The sequence below is a fragment of the Oncorhynchus clarkii genome, chromosome 21 (assembly GCF_045791955.1).
Source record: "Oncorhynchus clarkii lewisi isolate Uvic-CL-2024 chromosome 21, UVic_Ocla_1.0, whole genome shotgun sequence".
NCBI lineage: Eukaryota > Metazoa > Chordata > Actinopteri > Salmoniformes > Salmonidae > Oncorhynchus > Oncorhynchus clarkii.
The window spans coordinates 21,925,292-21,937,491 of NC_092167.1; the positions used below are offsets into that span (position 1 = coordinate 21,925,292).

At 43.3% G+C, this 12,200-nt stretch overlaps 1 protein-coding gene across 2 annotated transcripts in view; it reads left to right on the forward strand.

Moving 5' to 3' along the window:
- Nucleotides 1-12,200, forward strand: part of LOC139378762 (copine-8) — a 109,512-nt gene that overhangs the window by 41,798 nt on the left and 55,514 nt on the right. For both annotated transcript variants that reach the window (XM_071121239.1, XM_071121240.1), the window contains exon 6: nt 5,732-5,808. In XM_071121239.1, the coding sequence (XP_070977340.1) occupies nt 5,732-5,808 (77 nt within the window). The remainder of the gene's footprint in view (nt 1-5,731; nt 5,809-12,200) is intronic.

Genomic DNA, 12,200 nt, shown 5'->3' on the forward strand with positions numbered 1-12,200 from the left:
GTAAGATTCTACTGCATTGACATGCATTACTCAGCCTGTACTCCACACAGACCGGTGCGGTATAAATAATCGGAGCTGTAGTAGGCCAATATGCAAATAGACCGTTGCCATATATGGATCTGTGCCATTTACTTTGAACTGGACTGTGTTTACATCATGAGTGGTTGTGAGTAGATGCGCTTGTTCTGAGATCAAAGCGAGAGCTGCATGTAGCCAAAAATGTGTGCAAAAATTTTCAGATCCTTTGCTAGTTAGTTATTAGCACAGTTATAGATCATTTGTAGTCAGCGATAGGGGAGTGATTGCTTCCCACAAGAGCACAACATGTATACATTTCTAGACATCTTTGAAAATCAAGTCAGGTGAAGAGATTTTTTTTGTCTTAAAGGGGCAGTGTTGTATTTTGAGACAGGCTTGAATATCAAAGTAGCCAATAGGCAGAGGGTAGCATAATTTGTTTGATTCTCTGTAATAATGGTATGGGAATAATAACATTTTATTTTGGAAAGGGGTCTCTTGCATCAAACAACAACATTTTCAGTCACCTTGTCTGAAGGACAAGTGGATAAGCAGGTTGTCAAGCCCTGCATGTTTTTCCAAAGAATGTAGGCCTACATTGAACACTACACATTGGCTGCTACTGTAGGCTGAATGACAGAACAGCTATTTCCATGTTAAAATGTTATGGGATGCATTTTCTCCATTGTTTTTGATGGCAGGCCACTCTGGTAGACCTACATTATGATCAAATAGCCACAGCAGCCTACTTGGCCACTGTAACTTAAAGCGGGTACAGCTTCAGTGTTCACAGTAAATGCAAGTTGGACGTTGCACAGAATTTTCACAACGTTCAAGTTGCGCTCCGCCGACCTGAAATTTGCTCAGTGCTGAATTTTTTTTTGAGAGAACGTTGAACAGGCCTTACTGTGAAATGCTTACTTACAAGCTCTTAATGAACAATGCCGTTCAGAAAATATTTTTACGACTTAAACTAAAGTGAAAAAAAGTAACACAAGAAAATAAAAATAACGAGGCTACATACAGTGGGTACCGGTACCGAGAAATGTGTGGGGGTACAGGTTAGTTGTAGAGGTAATATATACATGTCGGTAAGGGTAAAGTGAATATGCATAGATAATAAACAGTGAGTAGCAGCAGCGTTAAAAAAAGGGGGTGGTCAATGCAAATTGTCCGGGTAGTCATTTTATTAACTGTTCATGGCTTATGGCTTGGGGGTAGAAACTGTTAAGGAGCCTTTTGGACTTCGACTTGGCGTTCCTGTACCGCTTGCCGTGTTGTAGCAGAGAGAACAGTTTATGACTAGGGTGGCTGGAGCTTTTGACAATTTTTAGGGCCTTCCTCTTACACCGCCTGGTATTGAGGTCCTGGATGGCAGGAAGCTTGGCCCCAGTGATGTGTTGGGCAGTACGCACTACCCTCTGTAGCGTCTTGCGATTGGATGCCAAGCAGTTGCCATACCATATGTTGTTGCCCTTTCCCACCTGGTCAAAAGGAACCTATTCAGGAAGTCCAGGATCCAGATGGAGGTGTTTAGTCCCAAGGTCCTTAGCTGGGCACTATGATGTTTAATTTTTTATTTATTTATTTAACTAGGCAAGTCAGTTAAGAACAAATTCGTATTTACAATGACAGCCTAGGAACAGTGGGTTAACTGCCATGTTCAGGGGCAGAACAACAGATTTTTACCTTGTCAGCTCGGGGATTCGATCTAGCAACCTTTCGGTTACTGGCCCAACACTCTAACCACTAGGCTACCTGCTGCCCCGAGCTGTAGTCAATGAACAGCATTCTCACGTAGATGTTCCTTTTGTCCAGGTGAGAAAGGGCAGTGTGGAGTGCAATAGAGATTGTATCATCTGTGGATCTGTTGGGACGATATGCAAATTGAATTGCCTCTAGAATTTCTGAGATTATGGTGTTGCTGTAAACCATGACCAGCCTTTCAAAGCACTTCATGGCTACAGAAGGGTCGGTAGTCATTTAGGCTGGTTACCTTGGCGTTCTATAGCACAGGGACTATGGTGGTCTGCTTGAAACATGTAGGTATTACAGACTCTGTCAGGGACAGTTTGAAAATGTCGTTGAAGACACTTGCCAGTTGGCATTCTCTGTGTACACGTCCTGGTAATCCATCTGGCCCTGTGACCTTGTTAATGTTGACATGTTTAAAGGTCATACTCACATTGGCTATGGAGAGCGTGATCACACTGTCCTCCAGAACAGCTGGTGCTCTCATGCATGCTTCAGTGTTGCTTGCATAGAAGTAATTTGGTTTGTCTGGTAGGCTCGTGTCACTGGGCTGCTCGTTTTGAGGGATTTCTCTTTGTAGTCCATAATTGTTGGCAAGCCCTGCCACATCCGACGAGCGTCAGAGCTGGTGTAGTAGGATCGATCTTAGTCTTGAATTGATGCTTTGTCTGTTTGATAGTACGTCGGAGGGCATAGCAGGATTTCTTATAAGCTTCCGGGTTAGAGTCCCGCTAATTGAAAGCGGCAGTGGAAACTTGTAATCCATGGTTTCTGGTTCGGGTATGTACGTACGGTCACTGTGGGGACAACATCATCGATGCCCTTATTGATGAAGTCGGTGGCTGATGTGCTGTACTCCTCAATGCCATTGGATGAATCCCGGACCATATTCCAGTCTGTGCAAGCAAAACATTCCTGTAGCTTAGCATCTGCATCATCTGACCACACAGCCATGCAATGTCCATCGACCTCTGAATGCTGAAGCGTCTGTCCTCGGTTGCAACACTCACTACCAAGTTCCAAACGGCCTCTGGAAGCAATATCAATACAATAACTGTTAGTCGGGAGCTTTGTGAAATGGGTTTCCATGGCCGAGCAGCCACGCAGAAGCCTAAGATCACCGTGTGCAATGCCAAGCGTCGGCTGGGGTGGTGAATCACGCTTTACTATCTGTCAGTCCGACGGACAAATCTGATTTTGGTGGATGTCTAGAGAATGCTACCTGCCTCAATGCATAGTGCCAACTGTAAAGTTTGGTGGAGGAGAAATTGTGGTCTGGGGCTGTTTTTCATGGTTCGGGCTAGGGCCCTTAGTTCCAGTGAAGGGATATCTTAACACTACAACATACAGTTAGATTCTGTGCTCCCAACTTTGTGGCAACAGTTTGGGGAAGGCCCTTTCCTGTTTCATGGGATGAATTGGAACGCCGACTGCGAGCCAGGCCTAATCGCCCAACACCATTGCCCGACCTCACTAATGCTCTTGTGGCTGAATGGGAGCAAGTCCCCGCAGCACTGTTCCAACTTCTAGTGGAAAGCCTTCCCAGAAGAAAGAAGGGGGTTTTAACAACAAAGGGGAGACACACTCCATATTAATGCCCATAATTTTGGAAAGGAGGTGTTCGACGAGCAGGTGTCCACATACTTTTTGTCATGTAGTGTACTTTTGTATATATAGTGTAGATTAATAATTAGATATACAGTATATACAGGCTAGGAAGTTGGCAAAGTTAGCATTATATAATCTCCAATAACACATTAAAAGGTACTTATTTAAACTCAGGGACGCACAAAATAAGGACGCATGGAAATGGTAACAAACTGCATTTATAGCTGAGTAAAGGAGAGAAATGGTGATTGTTAGAGTGAGATCAGGTGTGCTGAGTTGGCAGTAGAGGGGGCATGTCCAGAGGTTAATTAGAGCGTTTTTTGGAATGACCCTTCAGAACACCATCCATACCAATCAGGATTTGTGATGCTGCCTTTCTAAACCACCTCATATTGCTAAATATGGTCTCAAGTGACATTAATTACATTGGATTCACTGGACTGAAAGCATTATACTACATTATCCTGGCATTATCTTACCTAATGATCACCATAAGCTCAGCCTACTATTAGCAAAATGCTCATGTTCCTTTTATCCCTAGGATTGACTAGATTCATTTAGCATTTCTATCCCTGTCCTATCTTATCTTAGTCACATTTCACACTTTGCTCTCTCCTGTGTTTGCTTTGGCAATTTGGAAAAACCAGTCTGCCCACGTTGCAGGGAAATGTTCTGTTTAGACTTTGTTTGGCAAACAACCGCTTAAGGATGAAGGTCATTAGATAAGCACAAACAATGAGAACATGAGAATGAGTTATTATATGTTTGACCTTAAGGGATGCCTTCTCTGTTATTTGGACAGCCTTCACATGTTGGCTTGTCACATGGCATGTGTCATGCATAGCTTTATTTACCATTACCTGACTAATGTGGCTGATAATCTGTTGGGTAATGTTTAAGACTGGTTTTCTAACAATGTGCACATAGTGAGCAGCGTGTAAAAGTTTCCATGGTGAAAGGATAAAAGGGGGAGTGGTCACTGTGATTTGGGCCAATCGCCTTTGCCATCAATAGTATGCAGTCATGGAAAATAACTGCAGTTTTTCCACAATGTTTGGTGGATGACGTGCACAATTCAATGTGGGGAGTACAAGAGATGCTCCTCTACCTGTTGGAGTTGGTACAATAGTAACGCTATAATAAAGCCCATATCCCCTGGTCCACTGCCTGTCGTGTTGTGTAAAATACATTGCATTAACGTTGCAGTTAAATGTTTTATGCAACCAGGGACCCTAGCACACACATGCTGTGCACACACACACACACACTCTTAGTCACAAGGCTTTTTTCACTGGTCCTCCATTCTGGAACTGTCTCTCCCAATTTCACAGACATTCACGCTGGATACATTCTCTATCCCTATCCCTCTCTCTCTCCTTCCCTCCGCCCCCAATCTCTCTCGCTCTTGCTCTTGCTCTCACTCTGTCTCTCTCCTTTTCTCCCTTCCTCGATCAGGCATTTAAACAGGGGATGAAATCAATCCTCAGGCTGGGAATGACACACTTGGCAGTTTTAGAGGCTGCTTAGCCAGCCCTGGCCAGTGGGGAATTCCACTGGAGATAAACCTTTACTGTGTTAACATGTGAGAGGCAGATAGGCAGGCAGGCAGGCAGGCAGGCAGATAGGCAGGCAGATAGGCAGGCAGATAGGCAGGCAGATAGGCAGGCTGGCTGGCTGGCTGGCTGGCTGGCTGGCTGGCTGGCGGGCGGGGTAGTGGAGCTGGGAGGAAATCAGACCTGGGTTCAAATACTATTTTAAGTCTTTTCAAATACATTATCTAGGCTTGGTTGAGTTTTCTTGGTGCAATGGAATCAATACAATAATCCTAAAACTGATAAACTGACCATTTGGTAACCCAGGCAGGCTAGAGCAAATACTTAAAGTATTTCAAATAGTATTTGCTCCAGGTCTGGATGCTGGAGCATGCTGGAAATAACTGGGCTATAAAGCCTATAGGGATTATACAGCACACACTGTTTATACTAGACATTGTGGTCAGAGAAGACCACAGTGAGATTCCATTATGAAGTGTTGGTGTTTTTCCAGACACTGGCTAATAGAATCACAAGGGTTCTCCCTCCCCCATCCCCCAACATGTGATTTATTGTATTAATGTCAATGTCATGTTTCATAAAGAGTATTCTATGCGCAGTATGGAATGGGAGTCCGCTGTGTGTGGTTTGTGTGGATGTGTGCACCCATGCATGCGTGTACCCATGCATGCGTGTGTGTGTCGCCTATATATCTTCCACTTCACCAGAATGTGCCTATATATATATATATATATATATATATATATATATATATATATATATATATATATATATATAAACTTGTATCTCTGTTTCTGTAGGACTTCCTTGGCCAGGCGTTCTGTACATTGGGAGAGGTGGTGGGATCGCTGGGCAGCCGTATGGAGAAACCTATGGTGTGAGTACCTCTGTTCCTCCATTTTAAACCAATTACCTCTAACCTCTGACCCCTATTATACGGTTTCACTCTAACCTCAAAACTCCATGCTATACAACATCACTACACTCACATCTCAAACCCATAGACAGTATGGTCCTTTGTAGCTCAGTTGGTAGAGCATGTCACCATGACAGTAGGTTTAATTCCCGGGACCACCCGTATGGGTAGCCTAGTGGTTAGAGCGTTGGACTAGTAACCGAAAGGTTGCAAGTTCATATCCCCGAGCTGAGAAGGTACAAATCTGTCGTTCTGCCCCTGAACAGGCAGTTAACCCACTGTTCCTAGGCCGTCATTGAAAATAAGAATTTGTTCTTAACTGACTTGCCTAGTTAAATAAATAAAGGTAACATGTTAAATGTATACATGCATGACTGTAAGTCGCTTTGGATAAAAAAAAGTCTGCTAAATGGCATAATTGGCAACAAAATAAAAAAAACATTCTATAAAGATTCTATATGCAGGCTAACCCTGACCCAGTTCTTATGGCATTCACTCCAATAAACAAATTACATTTTATATGTCACATGCGCCAAATACCTTACAGTGAAATGCACTTTTAAGAAAATAACCCCCCCCCCCATCCCCCCGAAAAAAGAAAGAGATAAGAATAACATAATTTAAGAGCAGCAGTAGATAACAATAGTGAGGCTATATACAGGGGGTACCGGTACAGAGTCAGTGTACGGGGCACCGGTGTCGAGGTAATTGAGGTAATATGTACATGTATGTAGAGTTATTAAAGTGACTATGCATAGATAATAACAGTAGTAGCAGTGTAGAAGAGGGTGGTTGGGGGGCAATGCAAATAGTCTGGGTAGCCATTTGATTCGATGTTCAGGAGTCTTATGGCTTGGGGGTAGAAGCTGTTTTAGAAGCCTCTTGGACCTAAACTTGGCGCTCCGCTACCGCATGCCGTGCGTGAGCAGAGAGTCTATGACTAGGGTGGCTGGAGTCTTCCTCTGACACCACTTGGTATAGAGGTCCTGGATGGCAGGAAGCTTGGCCCCAGTGATGTACTGGGCCGTACGCACTACCCTCTGTAGTGCCTTGCGATCGGAGGCCGAGCAGTTGCCATACCAGGCAGTGATGCAACCCGTCAGGATGCTCTTGATGGTGCAGCTGTAAATCCCTTTGAGGATCTGAGGACCCATGCCAAATCTTTTCAGTCTCCTGAGGGGGAACAGGTTTAGTCGTGCCCTCTTCACGACTGTCTTGGTGTGCTTGGACCATGTTAATTTGTTGTTGATGTGGACACCAAGGAATTTGAAGCTGTCAACCTGCTCTACTACAGCCCCGTAGATAAGAATGGGGGCATGCTCGGTCCTCCTTTTCATGTAGTCCACAATCATCTAATTTGTCTTGATCGCATTGCGTGAGAGGTTGTTGACCTTGCACCACATGGTCAGGTCTCTGACCTCCTCCCTATATGCTGTCTCATCGTTGTCGGTGATCAGGCCTACCACTATTGTGTCATCAGCAAACTTAATGATAGTGTTGGTGTCGTGCCTGGCCGTGCAGTCATGAGTGAACACGGAGTACAGGAGGAGACTGAGCACGCACCCCTGAGCGGCCCCAGTGTCGAGGATCAGCGTGGCGAATGTGTTGTTACCTACCCTTACCACCTGGTGGCAGCCGGTCAGGAAGTCTAGGATCCAGTTGCAGAGGGAGGTGTTTAGTCGCAGGGTCCTTATCTTAGTGATGAGCTTTGAGGGCACTGTGGTGTTGAATGGTGAGCTGTAGTCAATGAATAACATTCTCACATAGGTGTTCCTTTTGTCCAGGTGTGAAAGGGCAGTTTGGAGTGCAATAGAGATTGCATCAACTGCGGATCTGTTGGTGTGGCATGCAAATAGGAGTAGGTCTAGGGTTTCTGGGATAATGGTGTTGATATGAGCCATGACCAGCCTTTCAAAGCATTTCATGACTACAGACGTGAGCGCTACGGGTCAGGAGTCATTTAGGCAGGTTACCTTAGTGTTCTTGGGCACAGGGACTTTGGTGGCCTGCTTGAAATATGTTGGTATTACAGACTCCGACAGGGAGAGGTTGAAAATGTCCATGAAGACACTTGCCAGTTGGTCGGCGCATGCTCAGAATACACGTCCTGGTAATTCATCTGGCCTGTTTAAAGGTCTTACTCACATCGGCTGCGGAGAGCGTGACCACACAGTCATATGGAACAGTTGACGCTCTCATGCATGTTTCAGTATTACTTGCCTCGAAGCGAGCGTAGAAGTTATTTAGCTCGTCTGTTAGGCTTATGTCACTGGGCAGCTCTCGGCTGTGCTTCTCTTTTGTAAATCTGTAATCGTTTGCAACCCCTGCCACATCCGACGAGCATCGGAGCCGGTGTAGTACGATTCGATCTTAGTCGTGTATTGACACTTTACCTGTTTGATGGTTCATCGGAGGGCATAGCGGAATTTCATATAAGATTACGGGTTAGAGTCCCACTCCTTGAAAGCGGCAGCTCTACCCTTTAGCTCAGTGCGGAAGTTGCCTGTAATCCATGGCTTCTGGTTGGGTTATGTACTCACAGTCACTGTGGGGACGATGTAATCAATGCACTTATTGATGAAGTCGGTGACTGATGTGCTGTACTCCTCAATGCCATCGGAAGAACCCTGGAATACATTCCAGTCTGTACTAGCAAAACAGTCCTGTAGTTTAGCATCTGCTCCATCTGAACACTTTTTTATAGACTGAGTCACTGATGCTTCCTGCTTTAATTTTTGCTTGTTAGCAGGAATCAGGAGGATAGAATTATGGTCAGATTTGCCAAATGGAGGATGTGGGAGAGCTTTGTACGTGTCTCTGTGTGTGGAGTAAAGGTGGTCTAGAGTTTCTTTCCCTCTGGTTGCACATTTAACATGCTGATAGAAATGAGGTAAAACTGATTTAAATTGACCTGCATTAAAGTACCTGGCCACTAGGAGCGCCGCCTCTGGATGAGCGTTTTCCTGTTTGCTTATGGCAGTATACAGCTCATTGAGTGTGGTTTTAGTGTCAGCATCGGTCTGTGGTGGTATGTAGACAGCTACGAAAAATACAGATGAAAACTCTCTCGGTAGATAGTGTGGTCTACAGCTTATCATGAGATACTCTACCTCAGGCGAGCAAAACCTTGAGACTTCCTTAGATAACGTGCACCAGCTGTTGTTTACAAATATGTATAGGCCCCTGCCCTGTGTCTTACCAGAGGCTGCTGTTGTATCCTGCCGATACAGTGTGTAACCCACCAGCTGTATGTTATTCATGTCGTCGTTCAGCCATGACTCATGAAATATGAAAGATATTACAGTTTTGAATGTCCCGTTGGTAGGATAAACATGCTTTCAGTTCGTCCCATTTATTTTTCAGCGATTGAACGATAGCTAACAGTACTAATGGCAAAGGCAGATTAGACACTCGTCGCCTGATCCTCACAAGGCACCCCTATCTCTTTCTGCGAAATCTTAGTTTCTTTCTCCAGTGAATGACGGGCATGAGGGCATGAAGGCCTGTTTGGGTGTTTGGAGTATATCCTTCCCGTCCGACTCATTAAGGGACAACTATTCGTCCAATTCAAGGTTAGTAATCACTGTTCTGATGTCCAGAAGCTCTTTTCGGTCATAAGAGACGGTAGCAGCAACATTATGTGCAAAATAAGTTACAAACAATGTGAAAAAACAAACAAAATACCACAGTTGGTTAAGAGCCAATAAAACAGCAGCCCTCCCCTACGGCGCCATCACTCACCTGATCATTATAGAATTTACACCAACACACGCAATTATAACTTTGGTTCACCATTTTCCATCGTAACTTTAACCCTGACCTATGATCTACTTCTCATGGCGGTCACTCACCTGTCATTTACTCTGAAATATTTACATCAACACACACAATTACTTGTTCATGTTTATTGTCAACATATCAGTCTTTGACACGTAAGACACATGACCCAGTTCATTGTCAAGACCGGAAGACAAAAAAATACCAATAAACACACTTTCTCCCAAATATACAGTGATACAGTGCTCTCCCATATATACAGTGATACAGTGCCTTCAGAAAGTATTCACACCCTTTGACAATTTCCACATGTTGTTGTGTTACAGCCTGAATTTAAAATTGATTAAATTTAGATTTTGTGTCACTGGCCTACACACAATACCCCATAATGTCAAAGTGGAATGTTTACAAGTTAGATGTTTACAAATTAATAAAAAAATGAAAAACTGAAATGTCTTGTGTAAGTAAATGTTCAAACCCTTTGTTATGCTATCCTAAATAAGTAGAGGAGTAAAAATGTGCTTAACAAGTCACATAATAAGTTGCTTGGACTCACTCTGTGTGCAGTAATAGTGTGTAGCATGATTTCTGAATGACTACCTCATCTCTGTATCCCACACATACACGTATATTTAAGGTCCCTCAGTCAAGCAGTGAATTTCAAACACAGATTACACCACAAAGTCCAGGGAGGTTTCCCGATGCCTCACAAAGAAGGGCACCTATTGGAAGATGGGTAAAAATAAAGCAGACATTCAATATCCCTTTGAGAATGGTGAAGTTATTTATTACACTTTGGATGGTGTATCAATACACCCAGTCACTACAAAGACGCAGGTGTCTTTTCTAACTCAGTTGCAGGAGAGGAAGGAAACCTCTCAGGGATTTCCCCAATGGTGACTTTAAAACAGAGTTTAATGGCTGTGATATAACAAAACTAAGGATGGATCAACAACATTGTAGTTACTTCACAATACTAACCTAATTGACAGAGTGAAAAGAAGGAAGACCGTACAGAATAAAAATATTCCCAAACATGCATCCTGTTTGCAACAAGGCACGAAAGTAATACTGCAAAAAAATGTGCAAAGGAATTAACTTAAGTCTTATGTTTGTAATCCAATACAACACATTTCTGAGTACCACTCCATATTTCCAAGCATAGTGGTGGCTGCATCATGTTATGGGTATGCTTGTAATCGTTAAGCACAGGCAACATCCTAGAGGGAAACCTGGTTCTGCTTTCTACCAGATGAATTCAGCTTTCAGCAGGACAATAGCGTGCGTAACACACAAGGCCAAATCTACACTGGAGTTGCTTACCAAGAAGACAGTGTCTGTTCCTGAGTGACTTAACGCTGCTTGAAAATCTATGGCAAGACATGAAAATAGTTGTCTAGCAATGATCAGCAACCAATTTGACAGAGCTTGATGAATTTTGAAAACAGTAATGGGCAAATGTTGCACAATCCAGGTGTGGGAAAGCCTTTAGAAACTTACCAAGAAAGACTCACAGCTGTAATCACTGCTATAGGTGATTCTACAAAGTATTTACTCAGGGCTGTGAATACTTATGTAAATTAGATATTTCTGTATTTCATTTTCAACACATTTGCAAAAGTTTCCTAAAACATGTTTTTAACTTTGTCATTATTTGGGTATTCTGTGTAGATGGGTGATTTAAAAAAATATATATATATTTTGAGTTCAACCTGTAACACAACACAATATGGAATTAGTTAAGGGCTATTGAATACTTTCTGAAGGCACTGTATGTGACCACACTCCTCACAGCTGATGCATAATAGCCAGTTATGAAATGACAGCCAAATTCACTATGGCTATCTACTCCGATTTCAGGACACTCTCGTCTGAGTGTGCCAGAGTGCAGAACAGCTGATGAATTTACAAACACACAACACCCGATGAATATGACCGGTGGTAGTAAACGGACCAAAAAAGTAATAATTAGTAAGAACGCTCTCCTTAACATGTCAATAGTCTTACCAGCTCTGCTATGGCAAGTAAAATGGTCAGAGTGAGGTGTTCTCTCATTTGTGTCTGGAAGTAGCTAGCTATAAAGCTAGCCAACTTTAGCCAGTTAGTTTGGGTGCTTGGTGGGGACAAACATGCATTGGCAGGCAAGCTACAGAAGGATGAGGAGGCTACAATTCTCCATTGTTTATCGGGGCAAATTTGACAGCCAACTAGCTTAAAAATGTTCCTTCACTATATTTTCGCTCATCTTGCTCTGGCTAGCATTAGTTGTTGATCTTGTTGTTGTTTAATGTGCATAACTGAGGGAGAGAGAGACTACCTTTTCATGTTGTTTGATCAATAGGACTGTCAAATTCCCAAATGTAAGAGGATTCCCCTGGTGTTTACATATTTGCTGAAATCCATTCAGGTGTATTTAGTGTCTTTTGGCGAATGCGTTCTGATTATTCAAAGTCGTGCTGTTGCAACTGCCTGTAAACACACAGTCCAGTTCAAAGTGAATGATGGCAGGCCCGTGTGGCAAATGGCTTGTTTGTATACTGATTGGCTATAACCAATTGCTATGAAATTTTAACATA